The sequence below is a fragment of the Hydractinia symbiolongicarpus genome, chromosome 15 (genome assembly GCF_029227915.1).
Source record: "Hydractinia symbiolongicarpus strain clone_291-10 chromosome 15, HSymV2.1, whole genome shotgun sequence".
In the NCBI taxonomy this organism is placed as follows: domain Eukaryota; kingdom Metazoa; phylum Cnidaria; class Hydrozoa; order Anthoathecata; family Hydractiniidae; genus Hydractinia; species Hydractinia symbiolongicarpus.
The window spans coordinates 291,537-306,028 of NC_079889.1; the positions used below are offsets into that span (position 1 = coordinate 291,537).

At 32.2% G+C, this 14,492-nt stretch overlaps 1 protein-coding gene and 1 pseudogene across 1 annotated transcript; one reads left to right on the forward strand and one right to left on the reverse strand.

The window, feature by feature from the left end:
* Nucleotides 1-3,611: 3,611 nt before the first annotated feature.
* LOC130629059 (uncharacterized) lies at nucleotides 3,612-5,626 on the forward strand. The gene is made up of 3 exons (XM_057442157.1): nucleotides 3,612-3,776; nucleotides 4,317-4,703; nucleotides 5,325-5,626. The coding sequence occupies exons 1-3, from the start codon at nucleotides 3,627-3,629 to the stop codon at nucleotides 5,550-5,552; spliced, it is 765 nt and encodes a 254-aa protein (XP_057298140.1). The 5' UTR covers nucleotides 3,612-3,626; the 3' UTR covers nucleotides 5,553-5,626.
* A 3,473-nt stretch (nucleotides 5,627-9,099) lies between these two features.
* The window catches only part of LOC130629068 (insulin-like growth factor-binding protein complex acid labile subunit), a 36,435-nt pseudogene continuing 31,042 nt past the window's right edge, over nucleotides 9,100-14,492 (reverse strand).

Genomic DNA, 14,492 nt, shown 5'->3' on the forward strand with positions numbered 1-14,492 from the left:
TGTAGCTGTAGGTAAAAAGCGTGGTATGTACAGATGTGTTATGTAATCATGTCATGTTTATTCCAGAATTCCAGAATTTACTTTTAATTGTCAACCCATGTTTTTATTTTACATATAATATCCGTCGGTTACATCGAAATGTTCTCTTTGAATGGGGTAAAAGTTGTTTCACATTAGAAGATAAACAAGCAACATTATAAAATAAGGCTTAAGTGACGGAAATTGTAAGCATACTTAGATTGGTTTGTATTGTATCATGTGGCTTACAAAACAGAGATAACTAGCTACCTTTCTCTCAAGCCTCAACTTAATCTGCACATGACCTGAAAAAAAGGATACCACGGATACTACCAATTAAAACTGATAATCTTCTAAAAATTGTTTTTAGGAAATGATAAAAGATTTTTAAATCTCGGGGAATTGCAGAGCATTAAAAAAGCAGGAAACTTAAAAAATACACGAGTAATTCGATCGAAACAGGACTAGCAAAAAAAAACTTAACAAAGACAAAAAAACATCTTATAGGATTTTCTTTTTCATCAAAATTTTGAGACTCTTAATTATTATTCGTGTAGCAAACGTGCTCCTCAATTTTGCTTCTCCCGCCAGTTGTTTTCGCAATAAACCAAAAAAAATTCATGCTGTAAACAATGCTAAACCGAAGGGTTTTAAAGAAGCTATATACTTAAAAAAAACCGTGGAAAATTGTTTCGTGCTGAACTAATAAATATCTCATTGTAGTAGAGGAGTAGGTTTGCGATAAAATCAGAGCTTTTGTCTTGGTATCTGGTGTGTTACAAGTTAATTAAACTAATACAGAAAATTAATAGCACATTCTCCACGGTAAGCAATTATAACTTTGAACAGTGGAGAAGATGTTATGTATTCAATAACGTTTTATTACCCGATTTTCCGTTTGTAAGCCAAAGATTTTTAGCCAGTTCATGAATATCTCAGTATGGAAACATAAAAAACAAACTTGGGGCCAAGGTTTTCGACTTTTATAGGTTTGGAAATCGGCTAATGCTAGTGGTGTCGAGCAATAACAAAGACTTAGGGAATTATCATGATCATAAAGTCAAGCATGGTCAATTTATTAAGTAAGTAAGCGAGTAATTGAAGTTTTAATGCACTTACGGGATTCTATACTAATGGCTGACTCTTTTTCCTCTACAACAATAACTAATGTTACATTACCGCCAAAGATACGTGTAGCATTACTTTAACTTGCTCTAAAAGCCCGTTAGCGGTCAGTAGATTGCACCAAAAGAGCTGATTTCAAGTGCGCCGGAGTGTAACTCCAGCCTGAAACCATATGAATACAAGGCGAATGCACTACCATTACACTATCTTCTCATGTTCGTTAATCTTCTCTCTATTTTAACAGTACTCGTCGTCTTCTCAAAATGGTTGCGCTGCAGCTATATTTCGGACCCCTATAAAGTAATTTCAATACTTCGTGCTACAGCTGAGAGAGAATGCATAATGGTGGTTTATATTTTTTTATTGAAAAAATCCGCATGGTCCTTTCATAAATAGAATGATTTGCAAAGAAATTTTATATTTTACAATATATATTATAAAAAAACCAACAAATGATAAATACAATATAATAGGGAAACATAAAAACCGAAATTAATAATTAAAACATACCTCCTGTTCTAGTTATAAGTAGATAAAGCGACATTTCACTTTAACGCTTGTTTTAAGACTTGGTTTTCACATATATATTTTTTTTCACAGCGATATTTTTTTAGCAAAGGTCTATAAATCTCATACTAAAAAAGAATGTACTTTTTTGTTACAGAATAGAAACCAGGCACGAAAATGTTTTATGTAAAATTCTGTTAACAACAGATGATTGCTATCACTTTTGGACTGTGAAGACTTGTGAGTTGATACGGAGAAACAAAATCTGCTTGCTTTTTATTGATTTTTATACCTCATGTCTGATTGGTTAAAGAGAGCAACTTGATTAGTTTAAGTCAAATTGATTGGTTATAGCGTGTGCTAAAACACAGTCTTCTCTACTGATCTTATACTGACGCAAATTACTGGAAGATTTAATTAGCGCACATTTATAGAAAGCACATGAGTTTAAAGTCTAAAACAACCTATCAACAGCCAACGTTTGTTGACATAAGCTGGTGGCGTCGATGCTTCCATAATGCGTTCTTGTTATAGGAAATCAGACGAATTAACGACGGTGTCTTAGAAGCGTTTTATTCAGTATAAATTCTATAGCTGCACTTTGTATAACTTATATGAAATTATATGAAGTTTCTTGATGTTAGCAACAGATAAACCTATTTGAAGAGGGCAAAATAAGGATGTGTTTACAAAGATTGTAAAATCTGTTTTAAAAAGTCATAAAGAGTGAAAGAAGAGCATATTAAAGAAGTGCATATTACAATTATTAATTTGATTTAGTTTGCTCAGGTGTTTACATAACGGTGATATAAGACCTGCTAAGCAAGCCATAGACATAAAACGAAGTTTGAACGAGTTAAAGTATTCATTTAAGGCTAGACTCGCAATACAACGCTTACGAAAATCTATCGCGTCTAGTTAATATCTAACTTGTTGTTTATATGGAGATAAGGAAGTTTATCATTGCTTCCTACGTGTAAACAATTCATTTGAGTTAACTTATTATACGCTTTCATTATATCGTCATTAAGTTAATAAGATTTTTTATTGTGTATTGTATTACACCATGACAAAGTTGTGTATTTACTTTTTGAAATTTCTATGTTATCTGCTCTGCAAAGAAAGATGTATATATGTTCCTTGCAAATACTTGTATCGTAAGCTTCTTGTCGACAAGTTCTGAAGGATTGCTACTGATTTTTTTTGTGATTTAGTGTTATTACGTTCGCAGATGCAAGAGCTTTATAGTATTCTGTAAAAGCATATATTTATTAGTAATATGTAAAATATTTGGAAGCATGCAAAAGGATATTCAAACGTTATCAAATATGAGCAAGATTCGAACCTAGACATGTGAAAGAGCTAAAAGAAACACGCGCAAGATAGTTACATACCAACCCTGTCCCCAGGACTTGTTCGGTTTTTTAATTCCGCGTTCTAATACGAACAACCTAACGAGCCCTGAGGACGAGGTTGTTTTACATGCAAGAAGTATGAGATGCAAGCAAGACGTTATAGTTAATTAATTAGCAATAATTAATCGTTAGTCCAGGAAAAAATCTACGGGTTCGCTCGACCTTAAAATATCGCTTTTTGTGTGTTCCTAGCACGGCTTTAAAATCACGTGAAGACAGAACGTTTTGAAGTAAAGAAATATTTGCCACATAACGTCAAATTAATAATTATAATAGTCTACTAGGTTAACAAATGCTTCTTGTAACGTTACACTAAGTATACGGCTTTGTGTGCGAAAAATAAATAAAAAGATCCAGTATAAAAGATATAAGTAGTTACACGAATTCATTGCCATTACTTGTCCACTGCACCAAGCTTCTTTACAGGTTCCATGCCAAGTTGGCATTTATCCTATATGTTTTACACATCTCTGCTTTAGTTACATGCATTCAGTCATGAAGGTATACCTCTATGATCCAGTTTAAAACACGTATTTTTACTTTAGTGAAAATATAGAAAAAATGTCTCGATGTTTATTTTTTGCTTGCTTAACCACATGTATGTTTATGTGGGTCACCAGCAATGGTTTAAACATGGTGATACAAAATAACCGGCGAGATTGTGTATATGTACCCAAAGAAAAAGATGAAATGATCGTTATAATTGCCCAGGTAAGCAGCTTTTGGATTGGTTGAAAAGAGCAACTTAATTGGTTTAAGTCAATTTGATTGGTTGTAGCGTGTGCTAAAACACTGTCTTCTCTACTCATCTTATACTGACGCAACTTACTGAAAAATATAGTTGGCGCACATCTATAGAAAGTATAATTTAAAAGTCTGAATTTCATCGATTTTAAACAACCTATCAACAGGTATTGTTGTTGTGACAGCTAACTAGTGACGTCGATAAGGCATCCTTGTTATAGGGTGCGAGCCGGTTTAATTTCCAAAATGTGTAGCTACAGGTTATATCATTTAATTTAATGTGAACAGTTGACAAAAAGTAAGAGCAGTTTAGAACAATGATAGTACCATAAAACATACAAAGATTAAAATGCTTAATCTACCAAAGCTAATTTCAGTATTTTGCTTGACTTTAATGCATATCTATATGCAACATCAAGTTATAATGTGAAAAATAGCTTCTTTTTTTTTTGTTTTATAAAGTTTACAAATATTGTGTGAATGTTTATTTGTGAGAATGATTTTTAGATGTTGTCTTCGGAAAAGAAATTTGATTTAACCATACTTAATCCCGATGGCTCGCTAGTGTTGGCTAAGAAAGATATTTCGGAGTATAAAGTCCAGGAAAAAGTACCAACCGCAGGAAATTATGGTTTTTGTTTCACAAATCACTATCGAAGTTCAATCGTGGTAGGCTTTGAGTATGACCACTTTGAGAGCAGCCCTGAAGCGAAGTTTGATAAGAAATTAAAAAACGAGAAACGTCAGTTCTTTATGTCTGTCTCGAAAAAGTACGTGAAGATGATGAAGAACGAAAACGATTCGGTGACTTTACATGAAGAATTACTTCTCGATAAAATGAGAGAGACAAGAGAAGAAAATGGAATGACTCAAGGAACCTATGATCAAGTTAAGGTAGGAACTATCTGGTATTAATTGCAGCATTTTCGCGGATAGAAAGTGTAGCGAAATTTCGCGAATTTTCCCTAAGTTCGGGAAAGTTAATGTAGCAAAAGTTTCCAAAAAGCATCAATTCGCAAGAGTTTATGAATCCAAATTTTTTTCCTTTAGTTCGCCAAAGTTAATGCTCGCGAAATTTTTCCCAGAGCATCGATTCGCAAAAAGTTTGTTTGCGAAATCTTTTAATCTGGGCTCATTCGCGAAGCTTTATGTCCGTGAAACTTTCACCACTTAAAGTAGTTTTTTGCTTGACTTATGGGAAAACTTATGTTGTGAAATTTTCAGTTCCATCCAGAGGCACAAATTATTCAACACTTAAAAAAATATTTGCAAAGCATTTCAGTTAATCTTCAATAATCAGAATATATCTAGTGGTTCGCCCTATATGGAAATATCAGTCGCTGTTATGGTACTACAGATTATTTTGACTATGGGTTTAAGCTCTATAAAAAGAAAGGAAGTTGCTCACAAAATTCTAAATGATAACTTTTTTATGTTTGGAATGGTTTATAGTGGATATCGAATCATTATGAACGTTCAAAACTTCAAATAATAACTTGACTCTTTTCTTTTTAGCATTCAATACTGTTCTTATCAATACTAGTCGAGCGAATGAAAAGTTATCTGGAGATTCAAAAAAGAACAATGAGACATCACTTCAACTTGCAAGACTCTAACAAAAACTACATCACATATTTCTCACTCCTTATATGTTTCCTTATGTTATTGTCAGGATGTGTCCAAGTTATCGTGCTGAAAGGATTTTTTAACGGAAAAGTATCGTTTAAAGTTTGGGAATTCTAGATCTTGTTAGTCAAAATTTCGTGTTGTAAATGTTTGGTTTCTTTGGATAATAAGAAATAATTTGACGACTACAATTTTGTTTTTAAACGACACTAATAAATATTGTTAAGAGAAATACAATGTCTACCTACAGTCTTCAGCAAATTTAGAAAAGCATAAAATCAGCATGGATTATTTTTAAGAAAATAATAAACGGGTACGTTATACTGCAAAATACATAAACCTCGGCTAAGGGAACAAACCAAGCTTGCGAAATGAAAATTAAATGTAGGAGTAAACGAGACGTGTCTCATTAACCCGTTTCTTATTAAAAGACACACTTGGCACAAAAAAGGTTAGGATTTGTGGATTAGCTAGAAACATGTGAACCTACAAATGTGTATTTAGGAAATAGCCTTAACAATCAAAACGCAGAAGAGGTATAACCGACTGCAGCTGTGTGTTCTAATGCTTAAATATTTGTGAATATTCACATAAAGTTTTCTAAATTTCGCCAGATATTTCGCAAAAAATTGCAAATACGCCTTTCCCGAACATTCAGTATTAAGTTTCAAAAAGGAAACATGGCAGAATTAATTTTTGCGACTCAAATTTTAAAGGAATCTATTTTCTCGAGTAAGTCAAAACAAATGTGTGCTGTGGTTTCATTTTGTAAATAAAATGCTAATTCACAAAGATTTTATGTTCAAAATGGTAGCGGGATCGCTACGTTATGCTAAGAGTAGACGAAGTCGTAATGCCTGGGATAGGTACGGCGGGCGAAAATCTGAGGACTGGAATATGTACAACGATTGAACCAGTGGATTTTCACTAAGGATGACGAATAGTATATTTTTGCACACAGCGCGGAGTGTTTGATGTGAAATGGTTCTGCAATTAAATTCTGCGTCCAACATCTTTTCGATTGCAACGGCTTTTATTGTTACTCCTTTCCAAAATAAATTTATTCGATGAGAAGGCATTAAAACACAAAACGAATCACGTCATTAAAATGTAACGTAAATATTAAGAACGTTAAAAAAGTTACTAGTTAATTAAAGTAGCTAAAGTTTAAAAATATAGTTTCCTAGCAATTTCCTACAAAGAAAAGCTGGTTGTTAAAGAACCAATTCTTGTTTCGCGTCATTTTAATGCTTTTTGTAAGTCGCGAGACAAAGGTGTTTCATGGTTCTAAATATTTATGAAATATCGTCAAGTGGCATCCTTGTTCTTGGAAATAAGATATTACATCATTTTTACAGATGTAGATCACTTTCTTCCATTTCATACATGCGTAAAATGTGTATTTCACCATGCAATTTCCTCATTGAGAAACCAGCAAATAAAGACATTTTGAGCACTTAATTAGCGCTAAATTTACCTGCAGTATTTCGTGAAAACTCTTTACATGTAAATATCAATAAAAAAGGTAGATAATTTTTTTAAGTAAATCTATCTTTATTGATAAATATGTCGTGCATTTTAGAATTCCAGCGCTTTTGGGTTTGTCTTCTGCAGTTTTTTGTATAACTTGCAATTCTTCATGCAGGTCCACTGCACTTTCAAGCACTCGTAATGACCCTTCATATTCTGCGCCTCTGGAATGCTCATGCATTGATCACGATAACCTTTACACAGAGAATCACATGTAAAGTAGTCAATTGTTTTTCCAGTATTGCCTAAGATAACACTTTCAAACGTCTTCTTCCATTGTGGATCAACTTTCTCTGAATACGCTACAGCAAGAGCTGCACTAAGCAAGATACAAATGATAAGCTTGTTCATTCTGAATATCGCCTATGAGGAGCAAAAAAACGATATCTGACTGTTCTATAAAATCACATTCTTGCACACGAGAGGAAAAGTGAATGAAAACAGATGGAAACTGTACTGTTCATACTTCTTCTACCGAAACTCTTTAACAAGGCTGGAATAAAAATAAACTTTAGGAATCTCGAAAGACAAAGTTTTATTGAAATCAATAAATTTCTAACTAAATTGATACGTTACAATAAAAAAGCAATCAGAACTCACCTGGAATATTATATAGATTCTTCCAAGTTTTGACAATTAGAATATCTTAATGCAAGGCGCAGGACGTTACCCTTTTAAACAATTTGGAAAGCATTGATGCATGGTAATATAGTTTGACATTTTGTTACCTTGAAATCATTACATTAAAATTACTCACAGGTAAAATGCAAGGGGAAGTTCAGTGTACTATAAAGTATTTCACGAGTGATTAATTTTAGGCACAAAGTTCTTAATGCATATGATTACACTAAGGTTCAAACATTTATAATGTTTAAAAATATTGTATTTCGTTGCCATAGCAACGGTACAGCAACGGGTTTGCAGAATCAACTCGAGAAACACGATTGCAGCGCGCTTTTGAATTTTTTTGATTATGTTTTAAACTGGCGCAACTGTTTTGAAAGATCTGCACTTAAAAAAAGTAGGTTTATGTAGAACATGACTTTCAGTTTTACTAGAATCAATGAGGCAATCGAGTCAATTTGTTTTCTGCAATAATACTCACACAAAAATCTAACAGAAGACTATGTTCACTAAGTTTAAGTGAATATTTTTAACCTAAAACCTAAAAAAATGTTTCTTAATATGTACGTCCAGAATTTGCAAAAGCTTCATTTTTTACAGCAATTCACACCTTTCCCGCCTTATTCTCCTTTAATATTGTTTTTTTCACGATTTTTATTCGAAATCTTATCTTCAGTTTAAACTTGATAAATATTTGTAATTTTGCACTAATTGACCTCGGCTCGAAAACGAGGTTTATTACAACAAGTCCATAATTTAGAAGAAGATCGTAACAAAAAGAACCTAGTTTATAAAAACGTCGAATCTCCACACATGGAATATTGAGAACAAGATAAGGTAAGGCTAGAATAACTAAGAAACGATGATTTTAACACAGCTTTAATTTTTCAAGATGTGAGAACCTCAACATTCGAGCCAAACATTCGAGAATAATTAATAATAGATATTTCTATTATATTTGCTGCGTTTCTCAGTTAACACAATCAGTACTATTTCAGTCTTTGTTCCTATTTTGTTAATATTTTCAGCTATCACCAAAATCTCATTGTTCCTATACGAAATAGTTCCCAAGTGTTGCAGAAAAATTTAAAGAATGAAAATCCTTTGGTGTTTAGCTATAAGATTTTGAATTTTTAACTTTTCTTGGTTATCTAATTTTTAATACTCGTTTAAGCAGAGTTTAAAATTTAAAATGGTAAATGCAAGGCAAATGTTTAGCAGATTTTCTAGAATTTGCGAATCTAAATCTTTTTTAACACCCATAAAAATCTTCCAAATGTTTATATGAGGCGTTATGTACAATAATGAGCGGGTCCTGGTTTTACTTTTCTTTTATCGTGGTTTGAAGGACTTGTAAAGTTTGAAACAAGACAATAAGTTTGTTAACTTCTAAATGAGTGAGCATAGATTTTAAACGCAGTGTTTACCAACCCATATTCAATACATTTTTTGTACAACTTTCACTCAACAGCGATGTGTTTCAGGTAATGTACAATAATGAGTACAATAATGAGCGGGTCCTGGTTTTACTTTACTTTTATCGTCGTTTGAAACACTAGAGAAAGCCTTGCATAAAGGCTAAAATACACGGTAAGCTTAAACGGACCGTTTAGTTGTAGGAAAATATTTATAAGTGTCGCTGCAGGTAATATACCTGTCTACACGTTAAGATAAAATGTATAAGCTTTTTTGAAAAAAAACTCTTTTTTCACAATGAATACCAAGGAAAAAAACAAATAAATATTCCGTTGCGGGTATTGTTATAGCAGCAGCAGGGTTGTTGAAAGAAAAAAAGCGGTTATGATAAGAAATTGAAAAAATATGCTCAAATATTTAGTTTAAACAATAGCTTATTAATCATTCTGCTTAGTTCAATAGAAAAAAACTTAGCAAAAGTTTAACATGTCTAACTTTTAAAAAAAACTTATAAAACCAAAAAACGTTTCACACCTTTCCAGTTTACACACGGTAAGTTTCTTTATCTTACATTTAAACGGTCTGTTTAAACTTACCGTGTATTTTAGCTTTAAAGTTTAAAACAAATCAATGAGTTTGTTAACTTTTAAATGGGTGAACATAGTTTTCAAACGTAGTGTTTACCAACCCATATTCAGTACATTTTCCGTACAACTTTCACGCAACAGCGTTGTATTGGTGCCAGATATTTATTGGTTAAAAAAAAGTTCTTATTAAAGGGAGGATTTGAAACTTGAGTAATTTTTCGCAAAAAGTTCTTCGATCTGTATGTAACTAAATGATATGGCTCGAAAAATGATGATTTTGTTTTAACCCCCAAGCACCCCGGTTTCTTTTTTTTCAAAAAAAAAAATTAAAATTGACTAATATAGTTGTTAAAGCTGTACCTAAAATTCGGTGTAGTACTACCAATACAAATCTCTCCAGAGTTATGCGTGTCAATATTCAAACAATATTACATGAGTCAAACAATTAAACTTCTCTCTTGAGTAAAGAAAAATCCAAGTAAAGAAAAAAAGAATTCCAACAATATTTCTTTACAGATCTTTTAAAAACTAACTGTTGATATTGATTAGGCACATAAAAATTAAACATAAAGCTGTTTCAAAAAAAATATATAAAATGACATTTTTTAACAACATATTTGATTATGTCAGCGCCTTTCTTTTTGCCTTAACTGTTCAACTGTTGGAGTGTTGAGGCTTTATTATAACTATACACCACATTATAAATACAATTCTTCATAGTAACATTTCGTCCATTTCATCCGCTTGTTCTGATGCCTAAAAAATCAATTTATAATAAATGTTCATAGGAAATAGCCTGATAAATTAATTAATGTTCTTTTTTAAGATTTGTATGAAAACAGTTAAATTAAATTTCAGTCTGTTCCAGCTAGTTTATCCCTGCTAAGGGGAAACCTTTTAGCACACGAGTAATGTAAAAATGACATATTTGTTGTAAAAAATTTAGTGTAACATGACTCTAAAACTCTTTGTTTGAAATCATGTAATTCCAATATTGTAAAGACTCGAATTTTCTATCAATTCATATTCCAAAATTCGAATCTTCTTTACGAACAAAATTAATCAATCAAAAGAGACTTGATAGAATGAAGCAATATTCTAATACTGATTTTTTCTAACAAACTAACACAGTAATTCTATGTAAAGTTAAATGTTAAAAATATAAATGATTCTAACGAAAATATCTCATACACTTACTTATAGCTAGTTAACCTGTGTAAAACAACACCCTTTACATATTTTTTTCAAATTTTGGCCGGATAAAACGTGAATTCTTATAATTCGAAAACTGTGTAATCTGAATAAGTTTTAAGATCCTGCACGAAAAAATTATTAAATTTTTACAGCGAAACCTTACTTGTTCAAAAGATTTAAAAAATCTAAAAGGGGCTTCAGAATAGGGTTGAAGAAGATTCCGAGAAAACCTTTGATATTTATTTCTGTCTTCATGATATAAGGATTGTTAGAGAATCTGACCTTGTCTTTCTGTTTTTTCCGATAGTAGCAGCAACCTACAATTACCAAAACAGCAACTACGGCAATTATAGTGGCGGTTATAACATATGGACGCTTCGTGGAATGTATTGCATCGCAGGAGGGACCATGATATCCTTTCTTACACAAGCATTTAACAGCTTCTTTCTTAAATAAATCGCATTTACTTGAGTTTTTCTTCGTCTCGCAATTCATCATATGTATATTCACATTATTGTGGAACTTCATGGTGTGTTTGTCTTTGTGGCAAACATCCAAGTATCTATCACAAGATGCCATGTTGGTGTATCCAGCAGTTAGAGAGTTACATTTGCCCGCCTCATATCCAATGGATTTATTGGCAACCCAGTGAACAGTTAAACAACTTCCCGAAATAGATAGGAAGTGGGAGTCGGGTTCACTCTCTGCATGATTACACAGAATTGGATTGCCCATCAAACTTAGCATTAGCAACCTTTCTTTGTGGGGATCCTCGACTTTTAATTGTAACTTAGAAATCTTGTTGTTGTTCAAATTAATCCGACTTAAGTGCTTCCACGGGTGCTCGTCTAGATTTCCAGAGAGAGATGTGATGCTATTGTTTCTCAGGTAAAGATATTTCAGTTGCTTTAACGTGGCAAACGGTTCTAAATTTTTTATTGCAATGTTATTATTTGAAAGATCTATATATTCTATAGATTGAAAACGTTTAAATGTTTCGGCAGAGATATCCTTTATGTTGTTTTGCGCTAAATACATTCTTTGAATTCGTGCTGTTGATACTTGTAAAAAGTCGGCGGCCGTAAGATTATTGCCTTTGGCAACAAAGAATTGTATTGACACATTATTTAGCCACGACATATCACTTCCACCTAACAAATTATAATCAACTTGAAGAAGGCGGTTAGGACATACATACTTAAAGATATGGCTATGTAATTTAGCAAGTCGATTGCCAGACAATATCAATGCGAAAATGTGAGACAAACCATCAAAAGTTCCAGGTTTGATAGACTGAAGCCTGTTATATGACAAATCCAACATGATTAGACCCTGTAATCCATGAAATACATCCTGATCCAAAGTCTTCAATTGATTGTTTCGTAGTTCCAAAATAGAAATACTCATTCCTTTAAATGCTTTACCCTCGATAGCTGTAATAAGATTATATCCTAAATATAGACTTCCAATCTCTTTTGGTCCTGCAAGCATCGCATTGGTAATCGTTGTTAAATAATTATGTTCAAGATATAGGTAAGTTAATCCTTTGAGTGTTTCAAAACTCCCATCTTCTAAACTTGTCAAAGAAGAGTTTGTTAGATTTAGCGTTTGAAGGTCTGGAAGAAATTTGAATGTTATATTTGAAATATTCTGTAATGTATTATCAGAAAGGAATAACTTTGTTAGCTTTGACATCCGACTGAAATCCAATGACTTGATACTTTTGAAGCGGTTAGACCTTAGGAAAAGGTTGTTTAACTTATGAAAATCGGATGACATTTTAAAATCTTCCAATTCATTATTATCAAGTTTTAAAGTGGTCAGATATTTGCAAGGTTGAAATGCTTTATCATCTATCCGACGTATGTAGTTGTGAGCTAGATTCAACCATTCCAACTTATCCAGACCATAAAATGAAGTTTTTTCTAACATTTTTAACTTATTGCCACTCAAATCGAGATCAGTTAAATTGGTGAGATTTGTAAACGTGTTTTCTCCGATTTCAAAGATGAGATTTTTCTGTAACCTCAATCGTTTCAATTGCACCATATGGTTCAAACTGTCTTTATGTAACCGTTGAATTAAATTTCCTCCAAGATCTAAGTTTTTTAAGTTTTTTACTTTACTAAGACAGTGTAAACATATGTTGCTTATTTTGTTGTGGTGTATACCTAAAGTCTGCAAATTGCCTAGGTTTTCAAATAAGCCATCAGCCACTTGCTCCAAATAATTCCATCCTAAATTCAGTTCAAGAAGGCTTTGAAGTGGTGCAAATACATTTCCATCGAGATGTGATATCTTGTTTCTTTCTAGATGCAACGTTTTCAGGGAAGTTATCTTATTGAATGTATTAGGTGCAAAGTTGCTTATATTGTTCCGAGTAAGTGTTAAAGAAATTAAACTTGACAGTTCATAAAAATCTGTTTCGTTAATTTTTTCAATCTTGTTATGATTTAAGTTTAAATATTTAAGCTTAGTTAAACCACTAAACATGTTCTTTGAAATATTTGTAAGATTATTTACCGATATGTCTAGGCTTTCCAAATTCGGCAAGTTAACAAAACTGTGAGGTGCAACAGAAATTATGGAGTTGTGAAACAACAATATTCAGCGCAATTTCTTCAAAAGTGTTGTGGAAAAATTCCCAATATGTTTGATTTTGTTCATCTTGAGATCAATTTCTTCTAGTGCTTCTAAATTATCAAAACAATTTTCCGGTACCTTGGTTATTTTATTTATTTCGAATATCAAACTTCGTAATTTAGTTAAACCACGGAAAGCTCTGCAATCGACTTTCACTAAGTTTCCACGGGACCACATGATTCTCTCTACATTCTTAGTATCTTTGAACATATTCAGCGGTATTTCTGCAAAAGTCACGCCGAAGAATGATACATCTTTTAAGTCATATAATGATTTCAAAATGTCTTTTGGTATCATTGTGTTGATCCCATAAATACTTAATACTCTCGTATCTTTTGGAATTTCAATAGAGACAGAATAATTGGTTCTAAAATTACATGACACGCTTTTCTCCTCGCAACTGCAACCAGAAGGACAGCTGAATACAACACCTAGTAATGACAACAGAAATATTATCTCTAGTAATCTCCTCATAATTGTGCTGAAACAAAATAACAAGTAGAGTATAGAAATTTCGAATTTATAAATCTATTCTATGTTAAAAAATTATGTCTATTATCCAGATTATATTGCATTGTGCCTATTGCGATTAAAAGGACCAGTATAAAGGTCACCAGTTTTTATTAAGTGTAAAGGGTCGATACCATTTGACTGTATTCTCCGCAATATCGCAAAAAATCCAAGTTCTTTGTTAGCGCGTCCGCATTTTCACAAGATATGAGATTTTGTTCAAATGCGCTAATGAGAATAATGACACAAATAAAGTATTTGTTTTTTTTTTGCAAGAAATAGGTAAGAAAACCATACTCATGGATTTGTGGACTGCTATTTATAACTGGTAAATTTATGGAACCCCCGTTATTTCTACAAAATTCTTATTTATTCTTTAAACTCTCATTTCAACAGCTAAATCATAACAATGTCTCAAAAATTTGCCGTATTAGATTTCAACGATCACGACAACAAAAATATTTATAAAAATACTTTACATCGATTTACAACAAAATCGTAATTATCGTAATTATAGTGAATTACAAAAACAATTTAAGAAAGAAAGTTTAAA